This window comes from Anopheles merus, chromosome X (assembly GCF_017562075.2).
Source record: "Anopheles merus strain MAF chromosome X, AmerM5.1, whole genome shotgun sequence".
NCBI lineage: Eukaryota > Metazoa > Arthropoda > Insecta > Diptera > Culicidae > Anopheles > Anopheles merus.
The window spans coordinates 18,017,575-18,034,735 of NC_054081.1; the positions used below are offsets into that span (position 1 = coordinate 18,017,575).

The 17,161-nt window shown below is 47.5% G+C and overlaps 1 protein-coding gene across 3 annotated transcripts; it reads right to left on the bottom strand.

The window, feature by feature from the left end:
- Window positions 1–1,695: 1,695 nt before the first annotated feature.
- LOC121589671 (fasciclin-1) lies at window positions 1,696–16,824 on the bottom strand. 3 transcript variants are annotated; one of them, XM_041908772.1, is made up of 14 exons: window positions 16,025–16,824; window positions 14,008–14,140; window positions 13,711–13,898; window positions 13,483–13,616; window positions 13,299–13,395; window positions 13,017–13,203; window positions 12,763–12,923; window positions 12,554–12,705; window positions 12,392–12,482; window positions 12,100–12,326; window positions 11,868–12,027; window positions 11,640–11,784; window positions 7,802–11,566; window positions 1,696–1,976 (listed from the first exon to the last, which is right to left on the bottom strand). In XM_041908772.1, exons 1-13 carry the CDS (start codon window positions 16,184–16,186, stop codon window positions 11,361–11,363), a joined length of 2,043 nt encoding a protein of 680 aa, XP_041764706.1. In that variant the 5' UTR covers window positions 16,187–16,824; the 3' UTR covers window positions 1,696–1,976; window positions 7,802–11,360. The 3 variants fall into 3 exon arrangements, with proteins under 3 accessions (XP_041764706.1, XP_041764697.1, XP_041764689.1); XM_041908763.1 differs by having other exon boundaries at window positions 1,696–1,996; XM_041908755.1 differs by having other exon boundaries at window positions 1,696–2,020; window positions 3,028–11,566.
- Window positions 16,825–17,161: the final 337 nt, after the last annotated feature.

The window sequence follows — 17,161 nt, forward strand, 5'->3', positions numbered from 1 at the left end:
TTGTTTTTCAAAATCGCGTGACTGTGAAGGAGTACCCATGCACAGTTTTCAACGAGCAGCGTCCGGACTGTTCTTCTGTGATTCTATTCAGAATATATTATTCGTGTTAGATTATTCGTATGCTTTGCATGCTGCACCGTATTTGCCTGTGATGTGTTTGTGTTGTTAACCCCTTTTGTTGTTAACAATTCGTTACCTTTTGCCAATTGTTAACAAATTTGAAAGGACAACCTCATACATCAAAGGGTAATCAAGTTATGTTACCTACGTTTTTTAATTTATATTTTGACAATTTTAGCTAATAAAATGCATGTTCATGTTTCTTCTTTTATTATTTTATTTCGATAACAGAAATAAAAATAGTAACAATTGTTTGCCCTGTGGAGGGGTTAAATAGTTGCTCAATCAATGGCATCAGCTCCAGGGGCGTCCTATAATATTTGCTGCAATCCTAACACATTGCAAATCGAGAAAAGCAATATTGGCAGCTCGCTTTCCAACGGACGGGGAAGATGAAAGCGACCAGTGCAGGCGGATGAATCGTAACAAACTAGAATAAGAAACTGTCTCCGAAATTACTGCGGACACTACTCGTAAAATAAAATGTTATAACAATGCTGAGCAACTGAGGCCATTCCAAGTGGGAAACCGTAAAAACCAACCTTCCACCACGGCCGACGCTGCTTCGCAACGGCCATTTCGTACGGGAAGATGCAGCTCGCACGAAGGAGAGAGAAAAAACGCGCGCAGGTCTACCACATCACGATTGCAAATAGTGGGCCCCGGTTCGTACCAGGAGCGGACGTTCGGCCGAAGCTGTCGCTTTCCGCACTGACCGTGCGCCGTTTGTACCGCTACGAGCGAGAAGAGCGAGCAAGCAGGCGGCCTCCGATAGAACTTACCACATGCCGGTGCCGATCGCTGCGCATGCAATATGTTTTTTTACCCGTCGCTCGCCACCAGGAGCGAAGATACTGCGCGCGCCCTCTCTCCGGGGGCCTCTTCCGCGAACCAACGGCGTCGAAAAGTCAAGGGCCGTCGTCGGTCGTGGTTCGACATCTCGAGGTTCGCGAGCCGAGTTCGCTACGTCTGGATGGAAACCGGGCCGGACTCGTTCGACAGAGTTTTATCCTGTGACAGGGGCGCAGGACAGCCAAGAGCACTCTGCTCGCGCTCACTCGCACCAGAGGGCAAACCAGCAGCAGCTTGGCGACCGGATCCGAACGGTTGTTGCCTTCAAACGTACCGTTGGCAACAGGAACTCTGAATGCGGGAAATATTCTATCTGTTTACGTTCGTGTTGTGCTAGCTTGCTTGTAATACGCATTGATTTATGTTGTTAGGAATAAGCGCAATACGCCGAATAGCTTTATTCAGAAATAGGTGCCTCCTAAAGACAGCGACAAACCGGTAAAGAGAATGTACAGCATCGAAACGGTCAGTTTGAATCGTGAAATTTTCTTCATTGGTGGAAGTGAAGCAACCCAAGTGACATTTTCGAGCAGATTGTTAGCCTTTTTCGAGTTCCTACAAGCTTAAAGAGCAGGCTTAAAACTGGCTTAAAGAGCAAGCGATATTGCAGAGTTTAAGCTTATTATAACAGTTGAAACGTCAGAGTGAAGCGTTTTTTCTGGTGCCATTTTGAGAATTGTCATCACGTTGTGCACAAGCTACCGACCCAAAACAAAAAATTCGTACTCTTCAATCCATATCAAACAAAAAGTTTATTATAAAACACTTTTCATATTGTTTTCTTGGTCCATGCGTTTCACCGCTATTCTGATACTCCTAGATAGATCGTTTATTTATTCTTACTCAAGGTTTTGGTTGTTGTACACTGAGGACAAAACGGCAAGCTTCTTGTTTGTCCGGCTTCTACCGAAGTTCTGACATTAACTTCAACGCTTCAACACATCGTTGTTCACTCACACATCTATGTTTTCAAGCGTTTATATGAGGCAATGGGTTAAATCGAGCTGTTCACGAGGAGTTTAAGCTAAAAATGTAGAACAGTTGTCACCTGGGAACTGTTCTACATTTTTAGCTTAAACTCCTTGTGAACAGCTCGATTTAACCCATTGTCTCATATAAACGCTTGAAAACATGTTTATGTCAGAACTTCGGTCCTCGGTGTTCAACAACCAAAACACTGAGTAACAAGAAATAAACGATGTATCCAGGAGTATCAGAATAGTGGAGAAACGCAGGGAAAATAACAAAACAACGTGAAGTGTGTTTTATAATAAACTTTTTGTTTGATACGGATTAAGAGTACGCATGTTTTGTTTTGGGCTAGTAGCTTGTGCACAACGTGATGACAATTCTCAAAATGACACCAGAAAAAAAAAACGCTTCACTCTGACGTTTCAACTGTTATAATAAGCTTAAACTCTGCAACATCGCTTGCTCTTTAAGCCAGTTTTAAGCCTGCTCTTTAAGCTTGTAGGAACTCGAAAAACGCTAACAATCTGCTCGAAAATGTCACTTCCCAAGTGACATTTTCGAGCAGATTGTTAGCGTTTTTCGAGTTGCTGGAAGCTTAAAGAGCAGGCTTAAAATTGGCTTAAAGAGCAAGCGATATTGCAGAGTTTAAGCTTATTATAACAGTTGAAACGTCAGTGTGAAGCATTTTTTCTGGTGCCATTTTGAGAATTGTCATCACGTTGTGCACAAGCTACCGGCCCAAAACAAAACATGCGTACTTTTCAATCCATATTAAACAACAAGTTTATTATAAAACACTTTTTCACGTTGTTTTGTTATTTTCCCAGCGTTTCTCCGCTATTCTGATGCTCCTGGATAGATCGTTTATTTCTTTTTACTCAGTGTTTTGGCTGTTGAACACCAAGGACGAAACTGCAAGCTTCTTGTTTGTCCGGCTTCTACCGAAGTTCTGACATAAACTTCAACGCTTCAACACATCGTTGTTCACTCACACACCCATGTTTTCAAGAGTTCATATGAGGCAATGGGTTAAATCGAGCTGTTCACGAGGAGTTTAAGCTAAAAATGTAGAACAGTTGTCACCTGGGTTGGGTTGTCTCCTGGGCGGCGCAACCGCCTGGCGTTTATAAGCCGTGGTGTAGCGATGTACCGAAAGCTGCGAAGCGCTCGCCACAGAGATTGTAGCTCTCGAAATTGATTTTTTTAATGCAGACAAAGATTGGCGAGCACTGAACAGCATTCCTCTTCCGTCTGGTGCAATCTGTTATCGTTCAGAGTCGTAGCAAACGCCATCCTCACTGCAGCACACAAAGCAGTCGATTTCAAGTGTCGTATTTCCTGTCGCATTGCCAACGATACCGGCTACCGGCGGGATGTGTGCGACGCGGTTGACAGCCGGAGAACAAAGGAAAATCCGTAGCTGTCAGTTGTCGCCGCACCGTTTCGGCTGCTGAACAAGTTTATCCTAGACGCACCAGCAACCGGGAGCCCAGCAGCTCGAGCAGGGCGCGTTGCGGTGCGCACGAAAACGTTCCCATGAACAACGGCGAGCCCGCGGACACGTGACAGTTGAGATTGCGTCCGCTCGACACATCCAAGCAGCGAAAATAAGCGTTGCGGGCGCATGTCGCGACAGCCAATTCGCCGTGATGAAAAAATTAAACGAAAATATGTTCTTTTCAAGCGATTCTCGCTAGTAAAATAAAGCATAAATTTCCATAATCAACGTGCACCCGGGTAGAGGGAAAAAACAAGCAGAATCTTTGGGCCACAAACAAAACGCATTCAAAAACGCACACACCCCTTCGAGGAAACGCACTCGCGTCTCATCACAACGGTTTTGCGAGCGAGAAAAGCGACGCTGCAAATACGTCTGGTTTGACGCAAATGCTACCAAAAGCGCAGGAACCGTGGTAGGTTCCCTGGTTCGTGTGGCAAAGGGCGCGCAATCCTCCACGGAGACGATGGGTGACGTTTCGAATGGCCTCGAAGCGCTACCAACAGACGAAGGCGTGAAGCTTCGGGCTGTAGATTAGATTGCATAAACTAGCTTTTCAACAGAACGCTATCGAATATTTCATTTTATGCCACACAAGGGTGTAACGCCGTTTCTACGAACAAGGGTGCAAAACACATTAATGCATCCATTATCTCTTGTTGCCGAATGTAGTAGAAGCTTTCTGTTAGTTTTTCATTTATTTTAGAAATGGAAATTGAAAGTCGTACGAAAACAGAAACATGAAAACAATAACAAACCTGGCGGTTGCAACACTCTCCGCGCTCCGTATCCACACGCTCGAGCTGGCGGGAGCGAGACAGCAATCGTGTTGCGCTAATGCGAACTGCCTTCCCGCTCTCGCCAGTGCACCCGCCACCAGGGCGTGGTGTGGCGCTGTATCACGCAACCTTCACCGGACCCGCTAATGGGCACCAGATGATCTTCAACGAGTCCACGCATGTCCGGGCCGCATGCGACGGGGCAGGTAGCGTTGGAGCTTGCGTTCGCCCCCACCGGAGGTCGTTGGGCCGCGTGTCAGTCGAGCGCGTCGTGGCAGGGGAGAGCCGCCGAAACGTATCCTCCTCTGGGCCACCGGCGGTGCTGCGCTCCTGTTCGAGCGAGTACAGTGTCCATCGCACTTGTTGGGGAAATTTCTAGCTAAAACCGTGCGCACAGACACAGCAACAGCACACCCCTCCCCAGTTTCGCGAAAGCAATAATCCGGCCCGGCGGGCTGGAACCGTGATCGTGCTCGAAGGAGCAGTAAACCCGCCAACCCGGGGCCCGATGGTAGCGAAGCCAAACAACAGCAAACCAAATGGGGAGCGAGAGCATCGCGGATGACGCTTGTGAAGAAACAAGGGTTCACTGCACGTACACAATCTTGGTTCAGCAAAGTGGCATTAGAAACCTGACCATGTGCTCGCTCGGCTAGGAGCGCAGCGCTGTGGAGAGGCTATCCTAACGTAACGTATCTAATGCATGAAGGCATGCGAAGCGTCGCTGCGACCAACGACGTTGGCTGGCTGCGTTGGTCGTTGATATCGCCGTGACTGTTTAGTTCATCTCTTTTGAGAGAATGTGTTAGGATGCTGTGCGGTAAGGGACAGAGCTAAGGCGCGATACACAGTTCCACTATGCGAGCTTAGATCAACTATCACATTGATTAGAAGAGAGCAAAAGGAGAGAGAAAGAGAGCACTTCAAATGTGGGAGATTAGTTTTAGCTTACACAAATAAATATTTATAGTTATAATTATAGGCAGCATCTAACGACAGTTCCATAAACCATCACCATAATATCCCGCAGCTGCTCCACACGCGATCGATTGGGGGGTATAGTTTTTCTAATCCATGTTGCTTAGAAAACCGATTCTACACAGCCAACAGGAGCACAGGGTTAGTTGGAGCTAGACGTGCCGCAACTATTCGTACCGGTTTTCTACCAACGATGCCACACATCGTTACCTCCCCCATACCAACCAACGCTACCGTTCGTCTAATAGTGCAGCCGCCATCGTAACAACCGGTTCAAGCAGTAGTGTTTTTTTTTCATTTCTGGCCGATGCTGTCTAAAACAGTTGGCAGCAACCGGCCGACAAGAAACAGCTAGAGACCAGAAACCGGCTGAGACGTTTTAGTGGAGAGCACCTCCGCCGACCAGTATTTGGAGGGGTGCGCGCGCACCACAAAAGTCTAAGCTGCGAGGAATGGCCCTTCTCGCTCTATCGTGTTTTGCTCTTCCAATACTTGGTTGGCAGTCCCTCGGAACCATCGTGGGGCCCATGCGCAGAAACGAGATTGCGTGTGGTACAGTGGTTGGTAAGCAGCTCGGCTGGTTATTCTAATGCTGATGGACATTAGAGATAAAGAGTTTTCCTCTCCGTTCCAGAACGGCTGAGTAAATATCGTAGAAAATGCTTGCTTAAGTAATGTAGCAGCCAAACACTTCACACCAAGCTTCTCCTGTTTTAAGAGCAATTCGAATTAATGAAGTGAATGCTTTTGAGAAGCTACTGCGGAATGCGGGCGGATAACAATGCACAGTGAAAGCAGCCCATACGAACACCGTGCTAAAAATATGTTGTTAGTGGATCTTAATATTTTCTATTTTCTATATTTTTCGCTAGTTTAACGGTATTGTAACAGTTTCCTTGTGCTGATATTGTAAATTAGCTGTCTTACATTACGACAGAAATCGAAAGTATCATCCACTTTGAAAAAATCATAACAGAGTGAATTTATATAGTTATTCACATGTTGCAAGATCTTCCAAAACCTAATAATTTTCTAAAATTAGTGTCAAACAAAATCATAAACGAAATCAAACCACAAATAAAATCAAAGTCATATTACTATTAAGTTGAACGAAGTATTCACAATTAAAACGCAAACATTCTTCAAAAATCTTCGATATTTCCTACGTATATCTTATTGTTTTAATATTTGCATCTATGAAAAAGCTTCAAAATAATGTAACCATCTTAGCTGCGATTTATACTATATACTTATAATCTTATTCTTAAGCATTTGCTAAAATGCATCTTTACCGTCTTGTAATAATTAATTCAAAAGCCTGCTGTTTGAACACATTTTGTTCTTTGATATTCCTTGCAAAAGTATACTATTAGAAGAAATCATTAATTTTGAAATAATAATACTTCTTACAAACTGATAATTACAAAATATAATGTAACTCCTAAGGTCGCGAAACGTGTATCTTGACTTTTGGATTTTTGGTTTTTCCTAACATAAAAGTCACTGCTTCAAAGCAAAAACATTCCCGGTATTGAAATCTAAAAATATGAAATGATTTTCATCCCGGTCTTCTTTCACTGTGCAATGCTTAGCCCGATTTTCACAGTCACACCAGTTCCAACTTTTTGCCGTAACGCATTATTTGATCAAACCCCGGCTCGTTTCGCGCTGAAACAGTTGCTGACCACTGGACGGAATGGAAACGCCCCACTGAGCCCCGTCTCACTCTCGCGCCTTCTCACAGTGCTCGGCGAAAATCCGCATCCGTGCAAACCGCGTCAACCGTCCGCTCGCCCGTAAGCATGCTACCCTGGTGGTGGAGCCGAATTTTGACCTGCACCAAAACCAGAGTCGGACCCACCGCCAGAGCGCGCCTGCGCACTCCTTCCCACGGCCGTCTGCCGCAGCTTGCTGACGGCGGCTAGCCTGCCCGGCACCATGCGCTCCCGGTAGCCGGCGAACGTCGAGCGACTTGTTCGCTCCGACAGCCGATGAACCCGGGCCGGGTCGCGCGCGTCGTTTGCTGCGAGTGCTTTTCGCTCTGCACGGCTGCTGCCGCTCTGCTCGATCGAACAGGGCGCCGCTTCGCTGCTGCAGCACCAGGCGGGGAGTGGGAGTGGTGGAAATCAATCGAATTGGAAAGCAATCGATACCGATAACCGATCAGTTAAAGCCATCGACTCGTCGAACGCTTATCAGGCGTGCAGGACTGGCAGCAGCAGCAGAAGCGGTTGTGGCTGCGTGTGCGTGCGGAAAAGCGAGAAAACTTTCGACACGTTGCGCGGGCGGGCAGGATGGCGGGCAGTGGATGCTGCGGGGAATTACGTCAGCGACGAATCGTGGAGCGAGCGGGAAAAGGGCGGTGCCTTGTGCGCATCACTAAAGACGAAGGGGTGAGGAGGATGGTGTGGGGGGGAGGGAGGGGGTTGGGTATTACGTACGCACCCGTCCGGCAGAAGGGAAGCAAACGGACCGCGCTCGGTCGGCAATCTCATTTACGGTGGATGTATTATTGAAAGTCGATTTGGATCGTTCCGGGAAGCGTGCCAACGTCGTGATCGCAGTTTAAGAAAACCCCCAACGTACAACGAATCACACACACCTTTGCACACAATTGCCTGTGGACGGAGGGGGTCGCATTGCCCAGCACGCTGCTGCCCAGGCCAGCTGCAATTAGCTGCAATCGTATCGTTTACCCACGTAAACGCCGCTGAGATGCTGAACTGCTGGTGGCTGCGCGGGGAACGCGTTCTACCCCACGGCAGGGGAACGGGCCAGGCGGCAGAGGTCATTTGATTGGGTGTGGTTGGTGGTTTGGTTGATTGCGATGGCGGTGGCGGGTTCGCTTGGGGAAGAAACCGCGTGGCCCGCGACTCGAGCGCGCGACCATCCGACAACGAGTAGTCGCAGTGAACGGTACGAGCATGGCGGCTACCACCTCATCGATCTGCAGATCTGCGCTCTCCCTCTCACACTCATTTTCTCCCGTTTGCTCTCCGGGCAACATCCGTTCGGCACAGCAATCGCGTCGGAAGCGCGTTCTGCTCTCAACCAAATATGGCCATCGGTTTGGGGCAAACCCGCACGATGCTCCTCCATCTTATCTGCACCGGAGCGTGCACACATGCGCAGTGATGGCGTCGGGCTTCGTAAACCATCTGCAACAAACAAAGCAACGTCTTATACAGACACACACATACATACAACTAAGCACGCTATTAATACGCGAGCAGTGCGAGATGTCCAATCACCCTTTCTCTCTCTCTTTCTCTCTTTCGCTCCATTTCCAGAGAAGCGACCAGAACAATACAGAACAAAATCTCCGAATCGATTCGGGATTCAAAACAGTGTTGCCTCAGTGGCAATGGAACAGGATACGATAACGACAAGGAGCAGCAGCAGTAGAAGCAACGGGAAGAGCGCGAGATCATGCGCCCAGCCGGGTCGGGTTTGAGATCGAAGCAATTTCACTTTCTCATCTCGCGCCCAATGGGCCTGCCATGCCTGGAAGTGAACGATTTAATGCGGCATTTCGACAAGATTTTGGAGCAGAAGAAATGCAGCGTGCTGGCATTTGCGTTGCAGCAAAAGTCGTTGCCCAGCACGGGGGTTTGGGTTTTAAGCAACAGCGCAACTTGCCAGAATCAGATCAATAACCATGCTTCCCAAACTTACCACACACACTCGCTCTCATTGACGCCTGGTACACCGCACATGGGGTGTATTGATTTTCGGAAACCATTTGTTTCCCTTCCGAGTTGGCGGACGCTCTTCTATTTTGTTTCTTCTTTCCGGCGACCTTTTCCCACCTTCGGTTCTCTTAGCGGACAGGGGAACAGTAGGCACGCACGTGCGTATTACGAAGCGAGGCAACGTTAGGATTTTGTATTTTTTTTTTTGCGCCGTAACAACTGCGTCACGGCTAAGACGTTTAGGTACGGCGAGCAGAGATTATAGAACGCCCGCACGGATTCTGGTACGGATGATATACGAGCTGTGGTTCCTTTCTTTTGACTAAGTAAATTAAGTCAACTAAATTGACACAGAAACACACAAACACACATACTCACACATCACAGACTGCGCTGGGGGGAGGGGGGGGGGCAAACCGAGTACCCCGAAAGTAAATCCAATTAACACCAATATCTGCGCTAGAGTGTCATCATGCAAGGGACAGGAAGTAATCAGTAATTTGCGACCGCACGAGAGAACCCTCCGCACGCTGACGTGGCCTAATTTAATATGTCGCCTGCCCAGCCCGCCTAATTGGGTATCCGTGTTTCGGGTCGCCGGACCCGGCATCGCTTGGTTTGGCAATCGCGTCGGAAGCGCGTGGATAACGCTGCCAGAGGGCACTGCTTAAAAATGAGCCCGTTGTTTGATTTCCCTAATTGATCATTAGCGGGTGTGTATTATGTGCGAGTGTAAAAACCCGCAGCGCCAGCGAGTGGCAACACGACCTCATCGGCAGCTTAATGAATGCGATCTAGAAAGTAATAAAGCAGGTTTCCGTCTGTCATCGGTTCTGTATTGCACCGGTTCTTATATTTAGTCTGCTCAATTCATCCAAGGTGTGTGTCTGTTAAACTCTTACATTATCGGTTCGGTTGTTTTCTTCTTCTTTCCCTTCTCTGTAGTTGTTTCATTACGTGCTAGAATATTGACACGAGCTAGTTTTAATAATAAGGGGCCAAACAAACACAACGTTGAAACGGGAAAGGCTATTTTAAATAGCAATGTCTTGCTATATTGTTTCGCACCGCCCTGTTCTGCCCAACTTTGCCAAACATATTCAATCACTACCGACAGCCACTCCTAATAAGGCGAATATTGAGGCTCAGTTTGAAAGCACGCTATCGGGAAGAAGGAAAATTGAGGGGCGTCTCCCCGTGAAGAAAACTAAAAACTAAATCGGTTTCCTGTTTGTTACCACCTTACATACTATGCGCTTAATTTGGCAATACGCACTTACGCTCCTAGCATCATCATAATCGTTAGCCTAGTAGAACAGGGAAGGAAGTAGTTAATTCAATTATGAATAGTAGTGGTAGTAGTAGTAATAGTAGTAGTAATATTGGTAGTAGTAGTAGAAGCAAGAGTGTTATTTGCAGTATCAAAAGATGACTATGATTTAAATATCTTTTTGCGATTTATCATAGACCAAAACTAATCTGGGCTTCTTTGCAACTTACACGGATCAATACGTTTGTAAATACGTTTAAACAGCTGCACACGAAACACACACACACACACACGCACACTCTTTTAAATGTTTGTTTCCGTTTTTGTTCGCTATCTTACTTCGTTTCAACAATACACCTCGGTTGGTAGTGTTTGGTATTCTCGGATTTAGATTTCATCTTGTATTTCTGTCTGTTTGCGGAAGGCATTTTACTAGGCAATTCGGTAGTACGGCAAATATCGGAACATGGTACCAGGTTTCTCATTTTCCCCGGCCCATCGTCGGGTTGTATATTAACTTTGTATATTAAGGCACACGAACACACTGGAAAAGGTACGGATAGATAGAGCGTGAATGAAAAGCGGACGAAACAAGGCACTAGGCAAACCAGATTCTACGAAAACTAATCACATTTTGCTGCTTTTGCTTTGGGTAGCAATCAAACAAAGAAAGGAACAGTAACACTATACAGTAAGACTACGCAAAAACACATTACAAGCCACTCTTAACGGGTCGCTGAATTGTACCGACTAATATCGTAACGCTGAAGTAATTATGAAATTAAAAACACCTGCCTATTCGATAAATTGCCTGTTTTAAAAGGACTGTGTCACACTAAATACGAGATTCTTGGATCGCAACTTATTTGCCTTACAACTACGTGAAAGACGGAGATAGAGAGGGAGAAATAGATTCAACAAACAATCGCGTAGAATGGGACATCTAAAACGAATACAATTTCGATACTATGATGCTAGTAGAGTTTCAAATTCGAACTCAAGTATTTGGCAACAAAATGACGGTTCGTTCGCGCCGCATCTCCGTCGAACCGGTTGGAACGAAATGAAAAGCATACTCCACACAATCCAATTTTCCTCGCTCACGGTGTGCTGCACAGCGCACGGCTCGAGACGTCACGATTGGTCGGGTGTGTCCTGGAAACGAAACAATGTTTCCCTGTTTGCCTTTCGTTCCGGCTCTAGACCGCCCCGAGCGCGGTCAGCACCGTCACCAGCAGTAGTGTCAGCGGCTCAATACTGTACAGGCGATGGCCGCCGCTGGTGATCATATCGTACTCGTGCACGAACGGTACATCGATGACGTGGATCAGCCCGTTGGTGCATTCCACATCGGCACGGAACACTGTCGTCCAGCGGCCCGTCTCCTTCCACTGGATGAAGTACCCTGCGAGCAGAAAGAATGCAGACGTGAATTACGTGATGCGCCAGAGAAGGCGGCTTCCCAAGCCCCAACTTACTGTTGTCTTCCTCCTTTACGCGAATCTGCAAGCTCTCCAACCCGACGGTCGGTAGGATGAGCGAATCATGCGACATGTTGCGTAGATCACCCATACTGAACACCCGATCGGCTACGATGAGATGATGCTCCAGCACCATCCGAGACTGTAAACGCACGTAGAGAGCACAACAAAAAGATCATTATTAGCGTGAAGGAATCATCCAAGGTGCTGGTAACGCTCACGGACCTGCTCGCGGTTCCGTACAAAATCGTCGAGGTTCGCGGCGGGATGTTCAATGAACCACTGGATCCAGGCCTTGTCTCTTGGCACGAAGTACGTGAACCGCTTGTTGGTCATGTTGAGCTGATCGTTGAAGTGATTCAGCTTGCCAAAGTGGTACGTAAGACTGCGGATGTGTTTTTTGGAGGATTAATCCTGTTGGCGACATTGTCATTGGCATGCATCATCTGCTACTTACTTGAGCATCGGATCGGTTTCCAGCTTTTCCTGGACGGTCATGTACGAAACGCCCAGCATACGGTCGATGATGTGGATGTAGCCATCCTTAGTGGCGATGTCCCCGAGCACCAGGGAGGCATTGACGCCACCACCCTCGACGGTGACGCTTTTGTCGTGCGTAGTGCGGTTCTCGTTCAGGTTAAAGTAAAGGAAGCGGCGACTGTTCATCGTTGGGATTTGGTAAATCTGGTAGACAGAAAGCGTAAGTGTTAAAGTGTACCAAGAATGCTGACAATTGTCTCTTCACTCACATGGTTCTGGTTATTACGCTTTATCTTGTCGATCGTTATGGCATCTGGCACAACGTGCATCATTAGTACCTCGAGCAGCTTCTTGCGGTTGCTGATGAAAAAAGAGGGTTAAGCATAACACTATACAAGTTCCCGCAATAGATCTACGAGGGCTAACGTTACCTCATAAAGTTGGTTTGCATCATCTGGGCGACAGCTTCATCCTGCGGCACGAACAGCGTCATCTGGCTCATGCCCCGCAGGACGTTCAGAAATTCCGGTGCGTAGTCTTCGATCAGGTCCCTAAACTTCGACCATAGCGTGTGGCTGTTGTCCTGTGGGCATATTTCGCGTTAGTTACCGTATCTAGTTCTACGGGCTGTTAACCATACCGTAAGCATCTGCATCCCGTGCATATCGACGATCACGAGCGGGCGGTGAATCAGATGTACCACACCGTTCGCGACCGGAATGTTCGGTTTCACGATTTCCGCTATGACCGCACCCGGTGTTAGCCGCGAGTTGGAGTACATTGTGTTCGATACGACAAACACTGCGAGCGATGGAACGATGACCAAAGAGAAGGGAAATTAAGGTCAGCTAACCGAACGACGTCTGGAGGTTGGGGTCGGGAGAGAATAATTACCTCGATGCGTATTCTTGCCAGTTTCGTGCCGGAAGAAGGTAATTGTCACCCTCAGATCGTCCTCAAACTGGAGCGTCTCCAGCGGCTTCCCGTACGGGGCCGGCGTTGTGAAGATGGCTTTGTTCGGTATGACATGCCCATCGATGACCCGCTTGTCAATCATGCTCAGGGTGGGATTGGGCGGCACCTGTAATATGAGAAGAAATCGATATGTTGATGGATGCGCACGTCCATGAGAATCAGTTTTCCGAGTGGAACTGCAACCCCCTTCCCACCCCTTACCTTGAAGCCTGTCTCGACCGGTATGAAGAAGGTGGAGATGCCCGACTTCTTGAACACCTGGTCGCGCTTCAGGTTCAGTATCTTCTTCCGAAAGGACCTGTTGGTTGTGCAGAGCATGTAAAGGTTACGAGTAATGAAAATCACCCTCCTGGCGCTTCCTAACCGTCCCCGACGTACGACTTACCTGACCCGGTGCGGCTCAATGTTGATCGCTTCTACGCTCTGCAGGAATCCCCATGCATCAGGATTGGGCGTATCGAGCGTTTTGTTGAACACAGTCGTTATCGGAGTCAGCACATCGTCTATAATGTGCAGTATCTGTCACAGAGAAAGCAAACGAAACGTTTGTAATTTCATCCGGTCCATCAGGGATGACATCAGCGCAAACAGTGGGTGTAAAGCCACCCCCTACCTGGGTGTAGCCGCGGGTGTTTTTAAACTCCATGTTCGACCGCTCCCGGACAATTTTCGCACTGTTCACGTACAGGTCCTCCTGCATGCCGCTCAACGGCCGGCGGCGCGTGATGTACAGCGGCGTACCGTCGTCGTTGAGCGAACGCACCGTATCTCCCAGCTGCGATAGCCGGAGCGGAGTGGACGCTAGGATAACGAGTAGCAGGGAAAACAAAGGCAAGACAGAAAGGCTGGTTAAGCGGAAGCGATTAGAAGCGAAGGATCTGAATCACCGTTCAGAAGATATCGCGCTTACACATGTGGTAGTTGAGGTGCGTTTTGTTGTTGAGGTAACGCTGGAAGGCTTGGTTCGTGGGGGCAAATATTGTCAGTGGATGGTGAACCAGCCTGGACATGGCGATTTCATCGCGTTCGATTAGCGAGTAGAACTGAAATGTTGAAAACATTCGTTAGATTTTCGTAATGTCCCATCTATAGAGAAATCAGAATAGTTCCTGTCTGTGTGATACTTATTCTGTCTAACCTACATTTGTGCGTATCACATTGCTGAACCATTCCCTTGGTTTAGTACCGTCTATAAATTGAAATTTATAGACGAACAAGAATTGGTCCAACACAATGCCTAACTACGTCAGTATGTCATCTCTTTCCAATGTCTGCTAGCGCAACTGGGAAGTCACAAACTATAAACTAGGTCCCCCATACATACTATATGATTTGACATTAATCCCCCTTGCTTGTGTGTGTGCCTGTAACATCACTGCTCAGAAAGCGTTCGATAGCTTCCCAAAATCCAAACGTCTGTGCTTCTTCTGTTTTTTGGAGCACAGACACTCACACTCCTAGGACAAAGCACCAGCCTGGTCCATGCGTAAGTGTGCGTAAGGAGGACATTCTGGCGCCAACGTTCATTTTCAACAGTCGCTAACGTCAACCGATGGGACACTTCTGGAGGTGAGTGATGGAAAATCTGGAACCACGTAGCACGTAGACCGTAAGCTAGACCGTGAGCATTCAGGGATGTACTGTACGGTCCGCTGGTGGAGAAGGGAAGGTCGAAAATGGAGGCTAGAAATGGCAGGGAAGCTAACAAAAAAACATTGAACGAGAGAAAACTATTTCTTGCGCTCTCTTTCTCTCTCTATCACACTACCCAAAACCCAATAAATCCTGGCCCATGGGTTGGCGCCAACTGCTCGCTACGGCTCTGGCTATCTAATGAAACACAAAACCGATGGGGTGTTGGTTTTTTGTGCTTGCTTTTGCCGTCGCTGTTGTTGCAAAATAACTTTCCCTCCTCGTTCGTGCTAGGGGTGGGTGCTTATTGGAGTGGGAACTAGGATGGGAAGGATAATGCTGCATGGCAGTGGTGGTGTTGGTGCTGTTGCTGCTGCTGACTCTCGCATTTCATTCAGAGCCGCGTGCTGTTTGAAACAGAAGGAGCAGGAAAGCAATTTAAACCGACCGATAGTGGTGGTGGTGATTGTGGCATGTCCAGGATCAAACTATTTCCTCCTTCCCTTGCAATTACACCCCAATCCCGGCCGGAGTGCTCGTTGCAATCGCGTGCGTACATCGGCAAACGGGGACGCGCGCAAAATTTATTCCTCCTGCCACCCGCCTGCGTTGACTCATCGGCAGGACATTCGTACGACCTGACGCTGGGTGGAAGGAAGTGTATGTGAGTGAGTCACCCGGTCGGTGAGGCGAGATGATTTGCATTGATTTTAGTCTATTTCTGTACTGTCTATTAAAACGAAGAAGAGTGTGTGCGAGAGCGAGACAGACGAGATAGTGCGAGAAAGAAAATGAAGAACTCCGCGTTTACGGATGGGGAAGTGTGTTGAATTTAAAACGCGCACACCAGTGGATACTGTGTTTGTACCGAAAAAGGAGGTGAAGTGTGCTCAGGAGGGTAAAAACCAAATGCAATAAAGCGTAAACTGTTTTGTTGAATAAAACGCCTGTCGTTATCGATCTAGCCTCGAGTGGTTTTGCTAGAATAGCAGTAGCTGTTCCATTTAAATAATTCTTGTCCAAATCCGGCACGAGCGCTTCGTGCGTCAAATAAATTTTCCTCTCAAGAGATTGTTTTTTTTATTCTTTTACTCTAGGGGATAGAGACTCAAGGGGTTGTGACAATCGGATCGGCTTGAAAGATTACTTTTCTTGCAAACTAACTACTAACAGGTACAAACATCAAATTTCAGAAGATTTAAATCTATCCGCAAAGGTTCGTCGCTTGAAGTCGCTCAGAATTTTTGAGCCCTCGAACGAGACCTCGGTAGGTTCCTTTACAGCTATATACAAACCTCGGACAGGTCGGGATCGTCTCGCATACGCGCCTCGAGCGTAACGGATGATGACCGGCCCACTGTCCAGACCGTCGGCAGCAATTGAAGGCACGCGAGAAGAATGACTACATGTCGGCCATACTGGCCAACACCATGGCGGCTGGACGTCGGTATGTCCATCGCCACCGGACGTGACTGTTTAGCTTGGCACTCGGCTATGAACACTAGAGCTGATCGATGCAGCGGGTTGAACGGTGCAACGGAGATGAACGTGTTGTGTTGTGATGCAAAACGGCGAGTGTTGATCTCGAAGTTCTGAACGTATGGTAAACTTCTAGCAGCCAGTTCTACGTCGCCAGGTCTATGTTGCCATCGTACTTCTATCGCACGTTCAAAGCACGCCAACAGAAACCGGTTCCCACCCTCAAAAAGGCACGGATTTCAGCTGCAATCACGACCGAAAACAAATTTGTGGGGCTTCGGCTTCACACTGTTGGCACTGTTGTCCGGCCGTTTGGTGGTTCGTGGCAGACGCAACTTTTTACATCCGAGCGGATTTGCTACAAACAAAATAACGTACAATCTACTGGGACGGGGGCGCGGTCAGTAAGAAAAAGCTTGCGAACAGGTTGCTTCCAGCGGCAAGACTGCTCGTTGCACCACACAAAGGCACACCACTGTTTCCCTCGCGCACTGAAAAACACGCTAACACACACACACACACACGCGCGCGCGCTTGCACGTATACACAGCGCGAGTAAAACAATCCCGTACACGTCCGCACGCTACGAGGGATGACTGAGAAATGATGCTCTTTTCGTATGTGGCTCGGTTTTGGTTTACGCTATGGTGCAAACGCTTTATGCTTTATGCTCACACTGTGCGCTCACAAACACTTGCAAGCGGTTGAAAATTTTTATTATTAATTGGCAGCTAGTTTAAAATTGTTTTTGATGTATTTCTTGTGTATTGTTTATTTTTTTGGGCTTTTTTACCTTGTTACAATGAGTTGAATCATTTTTTTTTAAAATACTTTATATTTAACGATCAGTTAAATATAGCTTTCAATCCCACCATGCATGTATCCCGCTCTACCAACACTATGATGCATTTGCAACATAGCGAACTTGATTAGAAATAAACGGCAATAACCCT

What these genes read in the sequence shown, in the direction of transcription:
- LOC121589671 (XM_041908772.1), bottom strand. Translation starts at nt 16,186, where the DNA reads ATGGACATACCGACGTCCAGCCGCCATGGTGTTGGCCAGTATGGCCGA. An exon ending in GCACCTCAACTACCACATGT is followed by an intron (nt 13,899 to 14,007) that starts GTAAGCGCGATA and finishes TCGTTATCCTAG; the next exon opens with CGTCCACTCCGCTCCGGCTA. An exon ending in CGTAAAGGAGGAAGACAACA is followed by an intron (nt 11,567 to 11,639) that starts GTAAGTTGGGGC and finishes TTCTGCTCGCAG; the next exon opens with GGTACTTCATCCAGTGGAAG.